Source organism: Vipera berus, assembly GCF_964194415.1.
Source record: "Vipera berus genome assembly, chromosome: 6".
NCBI classification, from domain to species: Eukaryota; Metazoa; Chordata; class Lepidosauria; order Squamata; family Viperidae; genus Vipera; species Vipera berus.
In genome coordinates this window covers 18,679,249-18,703,479 of record NC_138208.1, presented here as the reverse complement: position 1 = coordinate 18,703,479, position 24,231 = coordinate 18,679,249, and the positions used below count along the sequence as shown (strand labels likewise).

General features: G+C 39.9%; 1 protein-coding gene across 1 annotated transcript; it reads right to left on the bottom strand.

Moving 5' to 3' along the window:
• Nucleotides 1-634: 634 nt before the first annotated feature.
• CRELD2 (cysteine rich with EGF like domains 2) lies at nt 635-23,591 on the bottom strand. The gene is made up of 10 exons (XM_081330363.1): nt 23,372-23,591; nt 20,477-20,559; nt 14,048-14,158; nt 10,924-11,015; nt 8,182-8,358; nt 5,189-5,284; nt 4,448-4,531; nt 3,831-3,926; nt 3,583-3,723; nt 635-1,304 (listed from the first exon to the last, which is right to left on the bottom strand). Exons 1-10 carry the CDS (start codon nt 23,546-23,548, stop codon nt 1,252-1,254), a joined length of 1,110 nt encoding a protein of 369 aa, XP_081186489.1. The 5' UTR covers nt 23,549-23,591; the 3' UTR covers nt 635-1,251.
• Between the last annotated feature and the right edge of the window lie 640 nt (nt 23,592-24,231).

The window sequence follows — 24,231 nt, the reverse complement described above, 5'->3', positions numbered from 1 at the left end:
CATGGGGCTTCCCTTGAAGACTACTCGGAGGCTCCAACTGGTACAGAATGCGGCCGCGAGAGTTGTCTTGGGAGTTTCCCGGTACTCCCATGTTACACCTTTGCTCCGTGAGCTGCATTGGTTACCAGTTGTCTTCCGGGTAAGGTTCAAGGTTTTGGTTATGATCTTTAGGTCCCTACATGGCATGGGTCCGCGATACCTCGAGGACCACCTGCTGCCGGCGTCGACTCCCCTCCGCCCTGTGCGTGCCCACAGAGAGGGCCTCCTCAGGGTGCCTCCGGTCAAGGAATGTTGACTGGTGGCCCCCAGGGGGAGGGCCTTCTCTGTGGGTGCTCCGGCATTATGGAACCAACTGCCGGTTGAGCTCCGGACGGCATCAGACCTCCGATCCTTCCGTCGTGGGTTGAAGACCCATTTATTTGAACTAGCGGGTCTGGCCTGATGGGGGTATATGGGTTTTTATAGGCTTGTTATTTTTTATCATTCTTGTTTTAACTTGGGCAGTGATTTAATTGTTTTTTAATTTTTGTATTGTTATTTATACATGCCCTGTGAACCGCCCTGAGTCCCTTTGGGAGAAGGGCGGTATAGAAATCTCAATAAATTAAATTAAATTAAATTAAATTAAAGATTATAATTTCTTCTATTATGATGGACAGAGGTTTATTCCAATAGAAATTTAGAACTGCCATTTTCACAATATAAAACAAGAGGTACATTGGTATCATGAGCTACCAATGATGAATAATAGCCTTAGACACATAAAAATGATTTTGAGAACTACAAATGAACACCATCACACAAAGCCTACCGAAAATACAAAGCAGACACAATAAATCTTTAATGACAAAGTTGACCATCAGATTTTACACATTTTTTCCCCCAAACGCCGGCCTTCTTTTACCAACATTAAAAAGGCATTAAAAAAAGTCCACATCTAAAAGTCTTTTTTTTGCCAAGTACTTATTGTTCCACAAATAACAAATAGTGCTGAAATGGGCACAATCCATTTGATTTAAGCAAATGTCACTAGTCACTTCTACTAGGATAGTATAACGCCTGTATAAAAAGTAGTCATTGTTCTTACTTTGTACAGAAATGCAATTTTAAGTACAATTTATCATTCACTTCCAAAGAGAATCATACTGGCAACCTGCACATATAAACACCATTTACATATCACCTTGGGTAGTGGTTTTTCAGTTCAATAACTTAAGGGTTAGATATCGATGTCTCATCTTGGAATGTAGATCATAAGTCTTCATGGGTATCAGGTGAACTTATATTTGCTGATGTTTTCTCTTCTGTCAAAATGAATGAATCTTAATTAAATATAACTCCTACGCAGTCACACTGCTGCTATTACCTAGTATTCAGAAGTTCCAGTGCTTGTGTAGAAAGTGTATTGATACACTCAGGGAGGGCAGTGGTCTATTTTTATTTATGTTGGCAAGATACCATTCCAGAGAGACCTTGTCTACTCTTGTGCTGGAAGCAAAAAATGGAAGCTCTTAAAAGCACATGAAATATTGTGCATAAGGTGGGGGTCATGTTGTAATTTTTTAATGCAGCCAGTATATCTATATATTCTCTTTTTTAAAACTATATGAATGTCAATCCAATACATGAGTACTAAGAGAATAATTCAGCTAGGAATATATACTGTCATCAGTAAGTATTCTGTTATATAGCTCACAATGTTGCATCTACAAGGATGTCTGTACTTACAGATTGTACAATCTAAGTTTCTGAAATCCTTTCTATGAATTCTTTGCTCCATTGCTAATACACTTCTCCAGCTGAACTTGACTGTACCTCAGCTGAGATTCAGTCATGGCTTAAATAAATTTGGAGAGCTGAATCGCTAGCCCAACCACTTTTGGTAGACAGATACTAGTCTGTTATATTGCATGACACAATCTTCTCAGCCCAACTCTTGCTTTTGTTCTCAACCTTATTTTAGCATACACCAATCTGTCTTCTTAATGTGGTGCCTTCTATGTTGGATGACCAACCTCAAAATTCCCACTCTAGCTGGAAAACAGCAGGCTGGAAAAAGCTAACTTAGGTTGACAGAATTATTAGTACAAAATTACTGATGGGTTTCATGGCAGGATTTGGTCTTTCTGACTTCGTTTAACACCAACAAAGATACCAGGAATAGAAAGTGGAGGATTTGGACTGCCGGACTGGATTTTATACTACCAAGAAACTATTTTAACATGGCTTAAAGAATGGATAATGCTTAGAGACAAAAGACTATTATATCTAGACCTACAAATTGGTTGGCATGCCTTTCTGTGGTATGGGAAGCATAAAATTTACAGATACTTTCAAATATACTTTATAAGAAATGAACTTCTTTTAGAATGGAAAAAAATAAAAGCGAAAATTTATATCAAGATACCTGGGTGGCTTTCAACAATGGAAGCATTTGCTTACCCAAATTTAATTAATTACGACAAAGTTGTGACCTATAAAGATATCTTAAATATGTAGGAAGAACAAGTAAAAGAAACAATGATAATATGGGCAAAGAACTTTGGATATAATAGAGAATTAGAAAACTGGCAAAAGTTATGGGGAAAAAATGCTAACTAAAGCAGTGGCATATAAAGAAAACTTATATAAAATGTTTTACAGATGGCAGATGGCACCAGTGAGATTAGCAAGTATGTTTAAAAATATTTCAAACAAATGTTGGAAATGCAAAGACCAGGTACTTATTACCATATCTGATGGACATGCCCTAAAGCAAAAAGATTTTGGTTAAAAATATATTTATGGTTGGAGAAAATGACTAAAAAACAAATAGACTTTAAGCCAGAATTATTTTTGTTACGGATAATAGGAGCAAATTATGAGAAAGACTATATATTTAACTCTACATGTACTAACTGTAGCAAGAATTGTATTTGCCCGACATTGGGAAAATGAAAATTTACCAACTGAAGAAGAATTAATTAAGAAAATTTTAGAGTGTGCAGAAATGGACAGATTGACTTTAAAGATAAAAGAGAAAGAAGACTCAGTGTACTTTAGAACATGGGATAACTTCTATCAATGGCTAGAAAAACAAGTTAGAGAGAAAGGAATGTGATATGTAAGTTTGAATATATATTAGCAAGAAGACCATTGAGCGATTAACATATTGCTTATGATAATTAACTACTACTCATTGAGGTTTTTTAAAATACATGAACCCAGACATTATGCTGTTTGCTAAATATTTTTTTAAAAAACCCTAACCCCAACCCCACCTTATTCCTAATCCTATAAAAACTATCTATATCTATATCTATATCTATATCTATATCTATATCTATATCTATATCTATATCTATATCGTATCTATCTATCTATCTATCTATCTATCTATCTATCTATCTATCTATCTATCTATCTATCTATCTATCTATAATAGATAAGATACCAGGAATCAATTAGAAAATATAGCGATCGGGTTGAAATGTAAAATAAATAAATAAAGAGAAATATAAGAACATTGAAACTTTCTTTGGATCAGTAATTATTACTACACCACTCTTCCCACTAAATCCCACTGGAAAGATGACCACTCACCTGCTTTGATAGATGGAACACAGATGTCATCTTTGTCTTCAAAGCCCTCTGAGCAGATACATTTGTAACCTCCTGGAGTATTAACACAATCGGTATTTTCTCTTGTGCACACTCCTTCAGTTTGTGAGCACTCATCTACATCTACAAAAATGTATGGTAAAATGAAATTTAACAATATGCAGGTGAATTATTAAATTATATTAACCGTTCAAAATTGTTGTATATCCATGACATTATAATGATCTAACCTGTGCACGTTTCTTCTTTCATTTCGTAGCCAGTTACACAGCTTTTACATTTATTAGGCCCTTCTCCTGTACATCCCAAGCAGCTGAGATCACATGCTAAAATGTAAAATAGGAATGCCATTACAATGGAGTTCTTGGTCTCTTTGAGCTTAATTATTTCTTTGGAGACATTTCATTACACAACGAGGTAACATAACTGGGGTGAGTGTGGAGTTTGCTCCATGTTTATATATAGTAGCATGTTATTACATTTAACATAACAAATAGGCAAGGTTAGCTAGAGAACATGTAAAATTAATAGACACACAATTAATGAGGCAATAGTTAACACTCATGACTAAGGTATTTGTATAAAAATGTTTGCATTAAGTTGGGTCCTCAGCCATGTTCCCCCATTGAAATATTTTTAATTTAACGAACATATTAGGAAAGTCAGAATGCAATGTGAAGCCTTAAACATCAAATACAAATTACATTTAAATTTGAAATTAAGTGAATATCCACTAATTATTTTTAGAATTTAATTTTTAACAACCAGTTGGCACTTTTGTTATTCATGAAGAACAAATAAGCATTCCATGTATTAAGATTTATTTAGAAATTCTAAAAAAATAAACCTTTGCAGGAGAAAGAACCATCTGTGTTCAAGCAATATTGATCAGAATTACAAGGAGATTCTTCTACTGCACATTCATCCACATCTAAAAAAATAAACCCACATTAAAGGTTACAGCCAGAGAAATGGAAAAGTTCAAAACTTAAATTTTTTTTGATATGCAAGACAGTGTTGAAATATAGATTGTACTGTATTACATTTAATCAAATGTTAAATCATCTTTGTCCACCTTCTTTCTTTACTAAGAACAAAATGTTCCACAAACAGGAATAGTGGAAAAGGAGGCAAAATAAATCAGAAATAGGCTGATAAACTGTGAAGACTTCTCTTATCTGCAAAACTAGTTCTGGCTGCTTAACAAATTATGGTTATAGTATGTGAATGTATCCGTTCCTCAATATTTAATGAATAAAACTGCAGATCATTTAATAATACATTCTCCTCCCATCTTTGCCTTTATTTTAAAACTAGTTAACCATTAAAGAATTGAATTTATTTATGATTGAAAAATACAAGCTATTATCTTACAAAGTGCAGAGTTGAGAGAATTTGATATGAATGAGCTACAGATCTACAATTTTGCTTTATTTAAGAACTTTCCTTCTTGAGATATGAAGAAATGCACTGTAGAAATAACTGTAGTGAATGTAAGAAGGAGAAGATAATCATTCATCCTTTAGATTAATAAATTATTTGGCAGGTGTTTTGTTTTTTTAAAAAAGCATCACATAGCCATTCTTACCCACACAGTCTTCTTCATTTCTGAGCCAACCTTCTTTACAATCTTTACAGTCCTTATTGGTTGCTCCAGTACATGTTTTACATGAATCATGACAAGCTATTAAGAGAAGCAACATGTGCAAGATTGTTATAGACATATATAACTTTAAAAAGTTTGCAACTGAAACAAAAAAAACAAAGCAATTGTACAAAATATTGCTTTTTCCCCAGATTTTATTTTCATTTCTGAGTCATTTCTGGAATAGGAATGTTACAGCTCTGTTTAAAGCTCAAAAAATATACAGGGGGGAAAAAGGATCAACTTTGCTCTTTCTTTCTTGCTCACTGTTTTTAAACTCTTCTCTGCTTTGTTATGTACAGCATAATTTGCTTTCTTTCCTCCCACTCTATCTCAGTCAGGATTCTTTATTCATATCAGCTCAAGACAGACGTCCCAGTCCCACCTCCAGAACACTTGGTAGAAGCTCACGGAAGCTGAGCCACTGTGATCCTCCTCTTTTTCCATTGTCTTGCCTTCCTGTTTTTGTTTTTATTAAACAGGACCAAAATGGGGAGGGGGGGAGAATAAAACACATCTGTGTACAGTGAGGGAAAAATTATTTGACCCCCTGCTGATTTTGTACGTTTACCCACTGAGAAAGAAATGATCAGTCTATAAGATCTATAATTCAAGGTACTGGTTATAACCTACAAAGCCCTACATGGCATGGGTCCGGAGTACCTTAGGGAGCACCTGCGGCCAGCATCAACTGCCCTCCGCCCAGTGCGCTCCCACAGAGAGGGCCTCCTCAGGGTGCCACCGTTCGGAGAATGCCGTCTGGTGACCCCCAAGGGGAGGGCGTTCTCTGTGGGTGCGCCTGACCTGTGGAACCGTTTACCGGTTGAGCTCCGGATGGCTCCCGACCTTCGCTCCTTCCGACGCGACGTAAAAACCTATTTGTTTGAACAAGCCAGCCTGGTCTGATGGGTTTTGTTTTAATTATTGTTTTAATGTAATTTATTTTCTGCATTTGGGCACTAGGGTTTAATTTGTTTTTAATTTCTGTATTTTGGGTATTTTGGTATTTATGTCCCTGTTCACCGCCCTGAGTCCTTCAGGAGAAGGGCGGTATACAAATCAAATAAAATAAATAAATAAATAAATTTTAATGGTAGGTTATAATAGTGAGAATAAAATAAACCTATCATTAAAATTATAGACTGATCATTTCTTTGTCAGTTGGCAAACATACAAAATCAGCAGGGGATCAAATAATATTTCCCTCACTGTATGTATGTATCTCTCTTTTCAGATATGTTTGTCTGTTGTGCTATGTTATGTGTGTTGTGTGCACACAACGGTTTCAATATAGGATGACCATGTCATTCTTACTATTTTTATTGCTAAAAGTTCAGGCCTTCAGCACAGAAAAGATAAATTCATGGTCTCAATTATTCATGATGTATGCTACCTGTGACTTATACACAAGTTATTTCCCAATGTAGGCTATCTATGAACTATTACCCTTTCTGTCAATTTGACACTCTAAATTGTTTGGGCATCAATACTCTTACAACACTGTGCAGATCCTTAATGTTCATAAGTATTTGTGACATATTTTCAAATTGATAGGTAGAAATCCAACCAAATTAGAACTTTCTGAAAATATTAATAATAAAATAAATAAATCACATAGGCAGAACAGTTCTTCTTTATGTTAACTCAATATTTCAGTCTTAAAAGTTGGCTGATGATCACGAATGCTCACTTCAAACTAAATAAATAAATACCAGCATAGATAACCTCAAGGAGCAACTGAAACAAACCATGACTCCAGAACATACAAAAAACCTGGTGTAGCCAAATACAGTTAAGATCAAAATACAAGAATCATGGAACTCATCATTCTCTGCCTTATTACCTACTTTTATTTTGGGGACCAAAACACATCCCCTCCAGTAGCCAATACCAAGACAAACAAGGATTAATACCAGATAAACAATAAAGCAGAAAACAATACAGGGGTCCTTGGTGCTCTCTGAGCTTAACTTAACCTATCAAGGAGAAAACCACATCCTCACCAACACTGGCAGGACAAGACACTGTACATAAACAGGGGTCATCTAGTTCATAATGAAATGTAAGCAAACAAGCTCAGAGGGCACAAAAGACTCTACAGTTCAATCCTAAATGTCATATATTCTCCTATTTGGGATGAATCTCAAAACCAGGTGTATGAGGAGTTTTTTTAAATCAAAGGTTATATTTTAGAAATATATAAAACTATCACTAGCACAATTAATTACAGTAAATTGATATACTGTATTGCCTACTTGCCTATTAATACATGGCTAAGTCACCATAAACAGGGACGCGGTGGCTCAGTGGGTTAGGACGCTGAGCTTGTCGATCAGAAGGTCGGCAGTTTGGCGGGTCGAATCCCGAGTGCCGCATAACAGAGTGAGCACCTGTTACTCGTCCCAGCTTCTGCCAACCTAGCAGTTCGAAAGCACGTAAAAATGCAAGTAGAAAAATAGGGACCACTTCGGTGGGAAGGTAACAGCGTTCCGTGCGCCTTTGGCGTCTAGTCATGCCAGCCACATGACCACGGAGACTTCCTTGGACAAGCGCTGGCTCTTCGGCTTTGAAACGGAGATGAGCACTGGCCCCTAGAGTCGGGAACCTTGTGCAGGGGGACCTTTACCTTTACCTAAGTCACCATAACATTGTAACCAGTAGCTACTATACAAACTGAAATGATAATTAGGCTCTACAGTACTATACCACATTTGTTGTGCTCAATAACACAAGTTAAGTTTCCTAAACAAAAGAAATTAATAAAATTGACTTAAATGGAACTGTTGGATTTTATGTACTCACTTTATCATCTTGTATAATAATTACATGTATATTCAATATCCAGCAAATATTTACTACAAAGTGTACGGATGTATGAAGGCAAAGATGCTAATTTAATCAATCACACTGAATACTATGTAAGCATGTAAACATACCTGTGCAAACAGAATGTGTATCATTTTTATAAGAGTTGTAGTATCCATCAGAACAGTCCAAACAGAATTCTCCTTGATACTCCTTTTGGCACTTGCATGATCCATCACCAGCTCTAGTACCATCTCCATCACAATCACCATTTCCATGGCAAGGCCTTTCTGATCCCCCACGACAAGCTTCAAATAAGTAGAACATGTTAACCTTCACCTCATAGGTAAAACAAAATGTCTGTTGCCATTTTTCTTGCTGTAACTTAAGTCTTAGCAGTTATTTGCACGTTTCACGATGAATAGGAAACCCGTCAAGAAATTTCATCTTTGTTTTAACCAAAAGGGTCAGAAATATTCAAACATGCTTAATAACCACTTGCAGGCTCTGACAAGAAGGGGAAAATTTACTCCTACTCCTCAATATATAAAATGATGCTCAGAGTTGTAAAGTTGTAAAAACATGTTGATTGGTTAGAAGCACTAGCATTGGGACCTACCTGTCCTTCTTTTGGATTCTCTCAAATCTGATTTGGAGCGTGTATGTTGAACTCCTTCTCGGGCAACTGATATTGAAGGGGTGAAATAGTGTCTGGCTCAGACTTTTATCAACAGTGGGAACTTTGTGGGGGCTGCTGTGAGGAGTTTTGTCACAGGGAGTTTGCCACTGTTTGTCCATCTAGGGAAGGAAAAACTATGGGAACAATGCACAACATTGCCACTGGAGGTTTGGGAGGCTGTGACAGTGGGAGCTTTCTGCCAGCAGGCCGGAGACTAAAAGTGACTTTGCATTGCTGGCAAAGATAAGAGTTGCTCAGGTGTGTTTCTGCACTGTTGTAACAACATGACCTGTGCTGAAGGAGGATGCAGCATTTCTTTTAATCATTGGATCACAAAACTGACCACGAAGCGAATCAGGACTTTGAGGACTGCCTGTTCCCCTTTGGGGAAACAGAAGGAGTGTACTGGCTGAGGAGTAAGGGGCAGCAATGTCGTGGTACCAGAAGGCTGGCACAGTTCATCCCCCTTGTCTCTGGTCTTTGACTGTAGAAGCCACATCCTGAAAGGTACAGGGTTTCCTCCTGTTAGAAACCAACCATCCTCTCGCAGGTGAGAGCCATGGGGAATTTTGTGTGTGTGTGTGTGTGTGTGTGTAGGGTGGATTGGAGGGTGACCCTGGCCTGACAGTTAGAGCAGTTGGTTGGAGAGCCAATGACTGATTAGTTCTGGAAGGGAAGCAGTTCTTCTGAGTCTTCCATAGCACTGAGAGCACAAGCTGATGTGCCTGGAGAATTCAGTTCTCTCCTCTCTTTGGATAAAATGAGTGATCATAGAAAGGCAACCTGGAGATCCCCCATTTTGAAAATTGGTGGGCATGGAGCAGGGTGTGTTGAGAACTAGGGGTGGGATGTGGTCAGGACAGAACATCATGGTGCTGACAAATATAGGAGGGTAAGGTGCAAGATGTGGTGGAAGGCCGGGGACAGCCTACTCTCAGGGAACAGCAGCCCAGCGCCTTGTTCTCTCTTTATATTCTGACTCGTAAGCTTCAAGCCAAGTTGCTGATTAGCAGACTTTTAGAGGCTCTGGCTTTTGGGTGCTGCTACTGAACACCAGGTTAGCCTATAATAAAGCCTCCCTCATCTGTGATTTAACTGCAGATGAGAGGCTGACATGATACATATTACCAAGAGCTGGTTGGGTCCAGAGGCGGGGATGTGCTACACATGGGGCTGCCCTTGAACACTATCTGGAAGCTTCAGCTGGTGCAAATTGCATAGGGAGTCATGGTGTTCCTAGAAGGACCTTTTTATATGTCTGCTCCACAAGCTGCACTGGTTGCTGGTTTGCTTTCAGAAACAATTCACGGTGCTGGCTTTAAAGCCTTTACAGAGCAGGGGGCCACGTTATGTAAGGGATAACCTTTCACCAATTCTATTCATCCTAGCAGGGTTATTAGAAGAAGCAGGTTGCTAAGGAGCTCCATCTGATGGACCCAGCAGACGAGCCTTTTCTGCTATGGCAACCTGCCCTCTGGATCATCACTCCATCTGAAGTGAAGTTATCCCAACCTTTGTGGACTTTTGCAAAGCCTTCAAAAATGTTGTTTTAAACAGGACTGCAGATCTGCTGACAATAGAGAACCCGTACATTGGTTGTACCACATATGACATTCTAATTAACCCTCTTGCAATTTTGATTTTACTTATGTTAATTGTTTATCTGGTTTTTATATTTGGCTTCAATAGTTGGCGTCTGAGATGGGTGGCCATATAGATACAGTAAATAATCCCACATATCTTCCCATTGGATAACTCCAATGTTTATTCACTTATCCCACCCTTTATCTTGTAACTGTTCAGTAACATGTCATTTTTAATACTGCTTTCTTCTTTTGCTCCACAAGCATAGGAAAAGTAACGAAATATTTTTTTTAAAATCCAGCTCCCTCATCTTAGTGTAGAACATAAAACATCTAGTGATATATCTGACTTGACCCCTTACTCTTAAATAAGGCTATTATTGGAAATCTAGCTATTTATTGCATCCTTTATAATCCTTCCAAAACGCATTTAAAGCAGTTCATCTGATTCCATTCAATTACTTTCATTGTCTATCCTGTCTCCTAGACAAATACCTGATTTTCTGCAGAATTCACAACATTGATGGCATAAATGAAGCTTAATTATCTATATTAAAACTTCTCAGTTCTACTAATCTGAAATACTCCAATATCTATTCATGTTTAATTACCAACACAGTCTGGTCCATGTGTTCCAGCAGGGCAGCAAACTTCAATTGTTCCAATGCATAGCCACTTAAACAAATCAGGGTATTTCTTCTTCCTGTAAGAATAAAATAATTCATAAAGATAACATCCGTTCATAACTTTCATGCTGATCTGTGCAAGTTACACACCAACATTAATTTCTGCAAAAAGAGATCAAGAGATCAATTACAAATTGCCATTAAATTCCAAAAGGCAATCATATAAACACCATGTAAGATGTGTACATATTATGAATTGTCAGCCATTTTTGCTCTGCCATTTCAACCTGTAGCATCCTACACGTACAACTTGGTCTCCTGATCCAGAATAAAGAAGTGAGCAATTGGCAATTGAACAAATGAACCAGGGTATTACAGTACAACTGTTTCCTACCTCATTATAACAAACCAATTCATTTGAGAACAAAGGGAAAATTTGTAAAACAACTCTTAACTGTTTAAGAATCTAATGTCTTAAATTATTATGCTTGATCTTTTAACTGCAACATAACCTACTTTTTAAGGGGAGCAAAATGACCAGCTAACCTTACTTCCCTTGGTGCAAGAAACACGTTGTACCACAACTATTAAAGCTGTACCTGCACTGGTCAGTTGTGTGCAATTATTTTTGAGAACTTTCACTACAATTTTCTACCAAAGCGTCAGATGCTATAATTACCCACCTGGACATTAAGCTAGACCCATCATTATTTCCAGCCATATTTTTAAAAAAACAAAACAAAACCATGACAAACAGTGGATAGTGAGATTGAATTTTGATTGGTGCTAATGGCAGCTTGTATTCTCAATTGCTGACTGTACTCTGTTTGCATCCATTTGCAACCTGCCTGTTGCAGTATTTGATCTAAGCCCTAACTCTAAGCATCAAAGTTAGGCATAACTCTAACTCTACAACTAGGAGGTTAACCGTACTAGCTATCATACTTCAGAGATCTTGGAATAAAACCCTGTCAGGCTACAGAAGTGCAGCAGACTAAAATTATTACCTGAGAAAAATGGCAGCAAAGTTAAAAAGGACAATGAAAGAGCAGAAAGCTGGAGTTAGCAGTGAAAAGATGTACCTTTAGTATCAACAATATTTTCATTTATTTGTTAAATTTATATATCCCATTCTTGCTGTTTGGAGTGACTTTAGGTGGCTATCTATAGTATATAAACTGAGCAGAGAAACCAAATTATGGAACTTTGACCTAAGAACAGCAAGAAAGTGGGAGAGAATAGAATATTTCAGAGGTTTTCAGGCAAAAAGAAAAAGGGCTGGGTCCAGATTTTTTTAAAGAATAAAGGGACTTTAAATTGAAGCTACAATCTGATCATTAGTAACTGTTGACACTTTCATTTGAGGAGAAAGTCATAGTATCTTTTCAACCCCTCTCATATTTAAGACATGATTGAAGTTTTCAGTAGCTATGCAGCAGCAGATGGAGGCAACTGACAACCTCCTCTTATTTGGCATAAGAATCTTTAACGGCAGAGTTTTACCAGAAAACAACAGCTAGAGATCTTACATGGGAAGACCTTTGTCTCTCAGTGGAGTCTATGGAAACGTCGTTAAGTTCAAAATCATCAGAAGAAGACAAGGGAGAGGCTTTAACCTAACTTAACCAGGGATCACTAATCAAGGGCAAGGTATCATTAAAGGTAAAGGTTCCCCTGCACATGCGTGCTAGTCGTTTCCAACTCTAGGGGCCGGTGCTCATCTCCGTTTCAAAGCCAAAGAGCCAGCGCTTGTCCGAGGACGTCTCCGTGGTCATGTGGCCAGCAAGACTAGATGCCAAAGGCGCACGGAACGCTGTTACCTTCCCACCATAGTAGTCCCTATTTTTCTACTTGCACTTTTTACGTGCTTTTGAACTGCTAGGTTGGCAGAAGCTGGGACGAGTAACAGGCGCTCACTCTGTTACACGGCACTCGGGATTCGACCCACCAAACTGCCGACCTTCTGATCGACAAGCTCAGCGTCCTAACCCACTGAGCCACCGTGTCCCTTAAGGTATCATTACAAATGTGTAAAAGAACAAATTAGTTCCACACAAACACACACCAAAACCCTGAACGTATGTATTCAATAAAAATTACTGAGCAAAATGTAAGCTATATCTCAGGACCGAAAACTGGTTTGTTGGATTTGCAGCTAAGTGATGATATACAAGGAAGAACAACTTGCCCTTCTGATCCCAGGTAGTGCTGTCAGGGCTGGTAGTTAGATAAATTCTCTTCTTTAGTTGCAAATGGAGCAGATGTGATCTGGAATTAACAAGAACCTTATCATGGAATCCTAGGAAATAATGTCTGGAATGCTTATCACGTGCATTACTGTAGCATCTAGCAACCATGTATAGCAACAATTATTGAAATATCAATACAAAATGCCACTAATAAAAGAATATGCCAGGCTTCTGCAGGATATTGAAGTTTGCTTACAAAACTTCAAGAATGATTATATCCATCCACTGATGATGCAAAAATTCAGGGTAGTCTACCTACAATGGAACCTTATCAGCAGACTGATAAATTGGAAATATATGTCTCAACGGGACACTCCAACGAACGCGATGTATACTTTCACTATACTGGGTCATTCATAAAGCACCTGCCTTGTTTAGATGTTTGCACCTTAAAAGGATATAGCCAACCAGATACCCTCCAGATGCTTTGGCATGGTCATTGCTGAAGAATTATGGAAGTAGCAGTCCAAACATTCTGTAGGGCACTGAATAATCTACTACTGTTTAACAAGGTGGAGGGAGAAAGAGGGGGAAATAGCTGCACTAAATGCAATCTACTTTTATACTGCACAAGATCTTTGAAAATAGTTTTATACATTTTAAAACCATTGGCACAACACAAATTCTGCAGCAACAACAAATTTATCCTACTGAAGTTGGTTTAACTAAAGTATATAGCAAATAAGCATGCCTTATCAAGTTAACAACAAAATGAGAAAATATGTTATCAAACTACAGCTTAAAATAGGCTTTTAATGCATTTAATACTACTTTAGATTATATGTTTAAAAAAATTCCTACCTTTACCATGCACTTCTTACAGCCAATATTTAAATAAGTATTATTGTAGATTTACTTACCACTTGAACCACCAATTTTCTATATGTTCTTCATGCTCCTCTACCATGTTGTTGCATTCAAAGTTACTACTGTCACACAGATTTTCTATAATTTCTACAAGACGAATTTCACTAGAGAAAAACAACAACCAAAGAGTTGATTTACTGAATTCTGCCTGAAGTGTCTATAAAAATTAAAACCCATGTCTACAAAAATCAACAGTGTTGCTATTAACTTCTAATATTATATAATCTATAACTACAATGTCCTTGTAGGAACATAGGCTGTCTAGAAACATGAAGAACAAATAAAGAAAGAAATAATCAATAAACTATTTTAAGCTTATAATAACATGTTCAGCATCCCAAGACTGCAAAACTTTGTAAAGAGCTAAAGGAAACTGCCTGCATGGAAGGCTTTCAGCTACACAGCTAACTTACAATGGACACACCAACATAATGCAACAAGCCACCTTCATCTTCTTTTCCTTATCAGCAGACTGATAAATTAAATTGAAAGTACAAGTCCTTGTGGGACTCTCCAATGAATTTGTTGCATATTTTCACTGTACTATGCCACTGGCTGTGACAAAGGTTAAACAGCTCTTTCAGGCAGTACCCGGAGACAAGAGGGAAGCTTTCACCAAGCAGTAGCAGGTTGCAACCCTAATCATTTCCCCATAGACTTTCAGGGGAAGCCAACAGAGAACATTGCAAATAGCAATCACAAGTACAAACAGGTTGTCAAGCACAGATCCAAATCAGAAGAACACAGCGGGGAACCAATGTTTTGTAGTGGTTGGAAGTGCTTTACAGGCTATAACATCCTTTCCAAGGCCACTCTTAATACATACTGAGTGACTGAGAACCACTGATAATATATATATGTTCATTATGATATAATACAGATAGTTCTTAAAGATTTGGGATTGGTATTTGAGGAGTATAAGGGCTGGGATAGACAAGAATTCCAGAAAACAATCTTCCTTCTTTTTTTTCCCCTCACCTCAGAGCCAAGATTGAGACTGATTTGAAAGCAGATTTTAAAATGACAGGCTACAAGGATGATATGGAAAAAGATGTTACACTGGACAAGCAAAAGAAACTGATGGGAGATCTTAATAATCAATAGGGACATACAAACAGAAAATCAAGAAAGTGACCCGATACATTTTTAAATATTGGATTTACAAAAGAAGCTTGTAAAAAGTTTTTAAAGAATTTTGTGAGAAGGGACAAAGAACAACTGAAAAGATTTCTATGACATTATTTGATGGTACTAAAGATCAAGATGGTTAGAAATAAATGGAAGTTAGCTTATTTGATCTACATTAAGATTGGTATGCTGCTATCTCTTAACCTTAGTGGACTTTTGCCTATATCAGGACTGAAATGGCTTTATAGATTTGTTTATAGATAAGAGTTGGGACACGGGATACTATCATACTTGCGATGAAGGGGAAATCACCTGTTTATGTATTTCTTTACAATTTTTTTGTATTTGGTATTTTTTCTTTCTTTTCTGCATCTTCTGCTTTTTCTTTTTCTTTAACTTGTATTAACCTTTGCTATTATAATTTGTAATCTTTAATAAAATTACTATTAAAAATAAACCGGCAAAGGAAACTGATAGAAATAAATGGGTCCCTGAAGGAACTGGGGGACATCCTAAGGATTTGCTGCAAGGTCCCACCGAAGCCTTAATAACGTGCTGAAACCAAAAGCCCACTGAGGCTCTAAACAGGATTGCATTTATGGTACCTCTCTCAACGCTTCACAACCATCATTCCCTGTGTTCACTGTTCTGTACCAGCCTGCTATCGGCCCTGCAGAAAAGGCAGGGGCAACCCCTTTTACAAGAAGGCAAGAGGCTGGAACTAAGCCTACCAAATTTATGGATACAAAAGCAAACAAGACACAAACCATGAAACAGGAGCTATTCAAGCGGTTGCCTTCAGCAAACCAGCCCTCCCACGCATTCCCCTTTTATACAGTTCAGGGTGTGGCTTCTCTCTGCCTCCTTCCGAGGTGCCCCATTGCCTTCCTCTGTTTACTCCTGATTGACTGCCTCCTGCGTCGGGCGTCCTTGAACAGGGCCAGCTGTGGGTCATCTTCATCCACGCTGTCAGGCTCACACAGCTGGGTCTCTGTCGTGACCAGGTGGGAGGGGCCTGGCTGAGGGCTCTCATCAGCAAGCTCTTTAACACCCCCCTCCTCCTCTGAGTCGTCCGACCCAACTGCCGAACCCACAGGCTGACCCTGAATCACAACATTCACGGAGGAACTGAGGGTTCTGAAACAGGTTATGAGACATCTGGAGCAGTGGTCCCCAAACCTGTCCAACATGGTGGACAAGCAGAGGAGGCAGGGATGATTTCATGAGTTCAACCTAATCCTGCGCAAATGGAGCTTCACGTACTCACCCACCACTTGCACGGACCGGTTCCCAATGGGACATGGTGTCATGGTTGACTTCTCATGCATCGCTGCTTGCAACCAGACAAAAAAAAAACCACAAAAAAAACCAAGAAAAAAAAAACAAAACTAGGGAAGGGGGAAGGAAATAATTGGAATGTACGGAGAGCTGGGAAGGAATGAGGAATTCATGAGCACCGTCTGTGGCCCGAGAGAATTTCTACACCTAAGGTCAAATGGTGGGAAACCTCTGAAAGGTGCTGACTGTTCCCAAAACAAACTATGTATGATTGGTGGATAATGGATGGTGGGTGGCCCAGGGGAAAAAGGGGGCTTTTACTTAGGCTGATTTTCACGTGAAAACCTCATAGCTGGCTTCGCTTCTTCTGTATCTATTGGAATTATCAGTAAAGTTATACTCTTGGAAAAACAATGTCCCAGGAGTTTCTTTTGATGCTTATACCAATGGGACAGTTGACACATGGCCTGGTACCAGGCCGTGGAACAGGGGTTGGGGACCTCTTGTCTAGAGCACAGCTGGAGAAAAACAAAGGATTACTCTGATTGGATACAAATTAAAGCCACTATTAAGTTCTATCTTATAGCTATCCTTAGTAAGGTGGGTAACTTGAAATGGCTGAGTAAATACAAACGTACTTTTCAAGTAGACAGTTATTTGAAGTTACAACTCCCAAAACATCTTAGGGAGATATTTACGAGAGCGAGATTCGAACAGCTTGACACAATATATGTCAGATATGGGAGATTTCATGCTATACCGTACAATGAGCGTCTCTGCATTTGCGGAGTGGCAGAGGTAGAAGACCTGGCTCACATCCTATTTGACTGTTGTTTGTATAAGAGGGTGAGAGCCAGGTATCTTGGTCTATATACCAAACGAATGACCCATTGGGATCCCCACATCAAAATAACTTACCTTATGTCTGGCCAGAACTTTAAAATAACATTTAACGTAGCACAGTACTTAAACAAAATGATCCGGTTGAGATCTGCATATGTGGGACTGATTGGGGTAGATTTCAAGGGCGACTCCGAAATATAACATTAATCATATTTTATCTATATCTTAAATTATTGTACATTATTACGATTTCATTTTAGATTGTATTTTATTACTATTTCATCTTAAATTGTATTTTATTTTAATTCCATTTTAAATTGTATTTTATCAAGTTCCATTTTAAATTGTATTTTATGAAATTCCATTTTAAATTGCCTTTATCAAATTTTAGTAACAATTTGTTGCTGGAACTTTGCACTTTGATATGGCCCAAGGGCTAATCAATAAAGACTTATTATTTAAGTTCTATCTCATGGCAATAAAAGCGGCAAAACAACACTATTTCTCTCTTCTCTTATTGCTTCCACAGAATGTTACCCCTCAGCTCTGTTCTGGATCACCTGGTTCCCCCTTTCTTCATCTCCAGGGCCATGAAGAAAATTTTTTGAACATGTCATATGAAATCACTCAGATTCGTTCCTAGTTAGAATCCATGCATGGAGCAGGTCTTGCCCAGTAATTTGGGAAGAGTTTGATCCTGTTGGCCCTAAGGAAGTGGACAGAATCCTCTGCACTGTCAATGCAGCTACCTGTCAATTAGACCCTTGTCACTTCTGGCTGGTGAAAGCCTCCAGAATGGTGACTAGCAGGTAGATTCGTGCAATGACAAATTCCTCACTGCAAGAGGGGACATTCCCAGGTCCATTCCCAGAGCCTGGTTAGTCCTCTCCTTAAAAAAAACCCATCACTTGACCCCAGCTATCCGGGCAACTTTTGTCCAATTTCCCATCTTCTCTTTTTAGGGAAGGTGGTAGAAAAGGTGGTTGCTTGGCAGCTTCAGAAGAATCTGGATGAAACAGATTGTCTGGACCCCTTTCAGTCAGATCCCAGGCCTGATTGTGGGACAGTTTGTTGCACTTATGGATGATCTCTGGTAAGAACAAGATGAAGGTAATGCAAACTTTCTTACTCTCCTTGACCTCTCAATGGCTTTTGATACCATTGACCATGGATCCTTTTAGGCTGGCTATGTGAGTTTGGGATATAGGCTGCAGTTTTGCACTGGTTCAGCTCCTTTCTCCAGGGCTGGTCCCAATAGATGTTGATAAGGAGTGAGAGATCCACCCCCACCCCTCACAAACTGCTTGCGTCATCCTGCAGGGCTCGGTACTCTCTGCTCTCCAATTTCACATCAACATGAAGCTGCTGGGTGAGATCATCCACTACCATGGGTTGTGATATCATTAGTATACTGATGATACTCAGTTCTACGATCTCTACACCTGGTGATCTGAGTGCTTCTGTCTTTACCGTCCAATGGGGCCTGGAGGTGGTATTGACATGGATGGGGGACAACAGGCTTCAAATGAAACTTGCAGGAACCCTGGCAAAAGAACCCTTGGGTGCTTGGAACCTCAAGATCTGAGTTTTTGTCCTCCTTAGTTCTGAATGGGTTGCACTGCCCCATTCAGACCGTTTGCAACTTAGGGGCTCTTCTGGACTCACAACTCCTGCTTGAAGAACAACTGATGGGTGTGACTAGGAAACCTTTACACAGCTCCAGTTTATGCACCTGGATTTTGATTCCTTGCACTCAGTTATTCAAGTCCTAATAATCTCTAGTTTGGACTATTGTAGTGTGCTCTACACTGGGCTAGCCCTGAAATCCATTTGGAAGACCCAGCTGGTTCAGAGTAAAGCAGTGAGAGCAGTCTTTGGGGTCCCTACAATGGCCCGTATTATACCTCTGGTCCCCGAACAAGTTGCTACCAGTCTGCTTCTGGGTGCATTTCAAGGTGTTGCTTATGACCTTTAAAAGCCTTAATGGCATAGGTTCAGGCTATGTGATGAACTGTTTCACCTTGCTAAAACAAGCCTACCCCATTTGTGAGCCTTGGTGGAGCAGTGGGCTAATGCCTCCTTAAGTAACACCAGCTGCCTGCAATTAGTGCAGGTTCGCATCCCACCAGGCTCAAGGTTGACTCAGCCTTCCATCCTTCCGAGGTAGGTAAAATGAGGACCCAGATTGCTGGGGGCAATAAGCTGACTTTGTAATAATGCCGCTTGGGTGTGTGTGTGAAAGCCTTAATAAGCAGGCATATACATAGAATGAAGGCTACTGCTAAGCTTGTAAGCCGCCCTGAGTCTTCGGAGAAGGGCGGGATATAAATGCGATTAAAATAAAATAAAAAGAAATAAATTTGTGCTGGCAGGGAGGGCCTACTGTGGATCCTGTCAGTCAGAGAATAATGACTATTGGAATCCAGAAGAATAATCTTCTCCACCATAGTGCCCACTCTTTAGAACATCCTACCCTCCAAGATGAGATCTGACTCCACCTTCCTAACCTTCCATAAGAGTCCGGAAGATCTGGCTCTGCTGATTGGTCTGGGGATCTAATGGGGAAGTACCACACTGGAAGTGGCTACTTGACTTGATAGCAAACTCCACCTCTCCCCTTGCTTCCCTCTTCCCCACCTCCCCATCTTTTATTCTCATATCACTGTATACTCATTTTCTTTTTATTATTCTATTGTTTCATTACTTTGCTACTGTTATGTTTACGTTTTTCCCATTTTTATTGTAAGCCGCCTAGAGTAGCCCCATGGCGAGACAGTCAACGAATAAATTTAACAAACCAACAAACAGACTGCAGCATTATGCACAGTAACATTAAAGGAAAGGTATACCCCAGGCTTAGACATTTTCAGCAGCTAACAGCAACATCTGGACTTGTTTAAAACTTGTATCCTTGCATGTAAAAATTCCTCTTGTTTCTGGTTGCTGTGATATTTGTGTTGGATTTGAGAATGTAAAACTACAGTATGGGCCAGCTTACATGTTGATACTTGGGTCAAACTTAAATATGTATGAAAGTGAAATGTATGTTTGCTATCCTACTGTCTTCAGAGTCAGGTACATAACTCTAAATTAACAGCATTTTTGCTTTATATACTGTATCTTGCTCACTGAAAAGCATATTAGCACATTGAGAAAAATAATATATGCTATACCTTGATTCATATTTTGATAATGTTTTTTCTTCCCAAGCTGTATTGCCACCTCCAAAGTTCTTCTTTGCTGTGTCTGTTAGACCCTGCAGAACAGAAGTTTGATAAAATGACATTTTTCAAAATATTGTTTTTACCACCAAAAGCAGACATTTAAATATATATATTCTACCCTACAGTACGCTATACTTTATAATCAATTATATATTTGTAATTACAAATGTTATTTTTAGTGTCCTTGTTTCTGAAGAATAGGTTAAAGAAATCTGAAAGCAACAGGTTACTTTATTTTTACAGTTTACTATATTAAGGTCTAGTAAGAAATATTTACAAAAAGTGTACATGAAATACAGAAATGTATTACTTTGCAGATGAATTAATTTACTCTTTTTTGAAAGCTCATACAAGTCCTGAAATCAGGAACAGCAATTCAAAATTTCACTGGTGTCAATGCACCTAATAGTACTCTTCTTTCCAATAGGTAAAGGTAAAGGTTCCCCCGCACATGAGTGCTAGTCGTTTCCAACTCTAGGGGCCGGTGCTCATCTCCGTTTCAAAGCCAAAGAGCCAGCGCTTGTCCGAGGATGTCTCCGTGGTCATGTGGCCAGCATGACTACCGAAGCCAAAGGCGCACGCAACGCTGTTACCTTCCCACCGTAGTGGTCCCTATTTTTCTACTTGCGTTTTTTACATGCTTTCGAACTGCTAGGTTGGCAGAAGCTGGGACGAGTAACAGGCACTCACTCTGTTATGCAGCACTCGGGATTCGACCCGCCAAACTGCCAACCTTCTGATCGACAAGCTCAGCGACCTAACCCACTGAGCCACTGCATCCCTTTCTTTCCAATAATTAATCCCAAATATGAAAGAATTCTAATTTTGTACAGTTCTCAACTAATATTTTCTCAAGTCATAAGGTACTACATGTTTGAGTTTTTAAAAGGTTGGAATCTGACTTTCACATTTTATGCACCAGCCTAACTATAAAGCCATATCCCTATCTGTAACACCACAAAATTGAATTAGGGTTAGGGTTTTTACAAATGCTTTCTGTTAAGGTTTAAAATTTAAGGATTTTTTTTTAAACAAACGCTTCTAGAACATGAGAGCAAGTTTGATGCACTGGTAGAGGTGCTAGTACAGGTAGTCCTCTACTTATGAACATAATCAAGCCCAAAATTTCCATTGCGAAGCAAGGCAGTTGAGTTGCTTTACATTTTTGCCACAATTGTTAAGTGAATCACTACAATTACTAAGTGAATCATGCCATTGTTAAACAAACCTAGCTCCCAACATTGACTTAGCTTGTTGGGAAGCCGGCTGGGAATGATAATCACATGACAATAGAAAGTGTCATGTCATAAATACAGGCGAGTTACCAATTGTCTGATTTTTGATCACATGACCAGGGGGATGCTGCACCGGTTGTAAGTGTGAAAAAGAGTCACATCACTTTTTCTTTCCACTTTTTAACTTCCAATGGTCACTAAATGAATGGTTATAAGTCGAGGATTAACCAGGAGGCTGTGAGGTCTCAATCTGCTTTAGGCATGAAAGCCGGCTGGGTGATTTTGGGGCCGGTCTCAGCTCAACCCACCTCACAGGGTTGTTGTTGTGGAAAACAGGACACAGGAAGTGTTAAGGAAGCTCACCACCTTTTGGGTTAATGCTGAAGCAAACCTGTTAAGAAAACCAAGATCATGGCATCCGGCCCTCTCAATTCCTGGCAAATAGATGGGGAAGAAATGGAGGTAGTGACAGATTTTATTTTCCTGGGCTCCAAGATCACCGTAGCCAAGAAATTAAAAGACGCTTGCTCCTGGGGAGGAAAGCCATGGCAAATCTAGACAGCACACTAAAAAGCAGAGACATCACCCTGTCAACAAAAGTGAATATAGTCAAGGCTATGGTCTTCCCAGTTGCAATCTATGGCAGTGAAAGTTGGACCATAAGAAAGGCTGAGCGCCAAAGAATTGAAGCCTTTGAACTCTGGTGCTGGAGAAGACTCCTGCGAGTCCCTTGGACTGCAAGGCGATCAAACTGGTCAGTCCTAGAGGAGATCAACCCTGACTGCTCTTTAGAAGGCCAGATCCTGAAGCTAAAACTCAAATACTTTGGCCACCTAATGAGAAGGAAGGACTCACTGGAGAAGAGCCAAATGCTGGGAAAGATTGAGGGCAAGAGAAGAAAGGGACGACAGAGAATGAGGTGGCTGGATGGAGTCACTGAAGCAGTAGGCGTGAGCTTAAATGGACTCCAGAAGATGGTAGAGGACAGGAAGGCCTGGAGCAGAGGTCTTCAAACTTGGCCCTTTTATGCCTTGTGGACTTCAACTCCCAGAATTCCTCAGCCAGGCATGCTAGCTGAGGAATTCTGGGAGTTGAAGTCCACAAGTCATAAAAGGGCCAAGTTTGAAGACCCCTGGCCTGGAGGAACGTTGTTCATAGGGTCGCGATGGGTCGGACACGACTTCGCAGCTAACAACAACAACAACAAACCTGTTAGGACTCACCCCTAACTATAAATGCTGTTAACAATAAGCCAACACACAGGGTAAACTCATTGGTGCTACAATTAGGACTAGTTTTAATGAGGGGGCGGGGAAAGCCAACTTTCTCCCTAGTACAGGGGTAGGCAACCTCGGCTCTTTTACGACTCATGGACTTCAACTCCCAGAATTCCTGATTCAGCATAGCTGACTCAGGAATTCTGGGAGTTGAAGTCCATGAGTCATAAAAGAGCCGAGGTTGCCTACCCTTGCCCTAGTATTTTGGACTATTTTAAAGTGCGCCCCAGCGATGGGCTCAGTTAGGGTGTCTCCCTCCGCCCTCCTTTTTATACCCTTAGCTGCCTACCTAAAGCTGCTGAGAAAAGGTACCGAGTTTCCTTGCCTCCCACCTGAGTGAATCGGTCGGCGATCCCTCGACAGGTGTTGCAGGCCTGCCGGAGCCTCTCCTCAGAGGAGCCCAGAGCCGGCGACGCGGGCGGGAGGGAGACAGCCAGCAGGATGAGGAAAGCAAAAGCTTCCAGCCATCTCCACGCAGCCCGACCGGCTTTCATGGCGAACCCCGCCATCTCCCCCCGGCTCCAAAAGCCGGCTCCGCTCCGGGCTCATTCAGAACTACGTCTTAGACCCGCCCACATTCACCTCCAGCCAATCGTTCGGCCCACAGCGGAGACCCTCGTTGCTAGTAGTCAGGCACGCGGCCCAATCGCAGCTCGCCACGCTCCGAGCCAATGAGAACCCCACGTAGGGGTAAAAGAAGGAAAGCGAAGAGCTAAGAAACTGAACCATAGATGCACGTGGAGGCAGGCTTGTGACGTCATCCCTTAGAATTTTGTTTTTTTTTTAAAGCGAAGAAGTAAGAGATCGTTCCCGTGAATGTTAAACCCGTTCGGCTGCAGAAAGTGTGTTACTGGCCCAATACACTTTCGTTTGTATTTATTACGACTGCCAAGCTCCCAATTTCTAGGATAACTAAGGTCCCCATTGGCTGCCTATAAAAGAAGGGGGAAATAAAACAGAAACCACCGTAATAATAAAAGGCAAAAAAAGGGAAGAACCTTCCCGCAGGACATTGAACGGTCGAGAGGAGCGTTCTTTTCTCCCTCTCTTTTCAAGGATCGAATTTCACTCGGGGAGTTTGCCAGTAACGAGGATTCGTTCAAAAAAATGCCATGACGCTTGCACGGAGGTCAGCCAAGAAAGGGGGAGGATCAAAGAAGCTCTGCACTTTGGCAACGAGAGAAAACAGGTT

Excerpts from the sequence above, each read along its gene's own strand:
- CRELD2 (XM_081330363.1), bottom strand. The coding sequence starts at position 23,548 with ATGGCGGGGTTCGCCATGAAAGCCGGTCGGGCTGCGTGGAGATGGCTG. Across the intron at positions 14,159-20,476 it reads TTATCAAAATATGAATCAAG|TGAAATTCGTCTTGTAGAAA; the intron begins GTATAGCATATA and ends GTTTTTCTCTAG. Across the intron at positions 3,927-4,447 it reads TGGTTCTTTCTCCTGCAAAG|CATGTGATCTCAGCTGCTTG; the intron begins GTTTATTTTTTT and ends TTTACATTTTAG.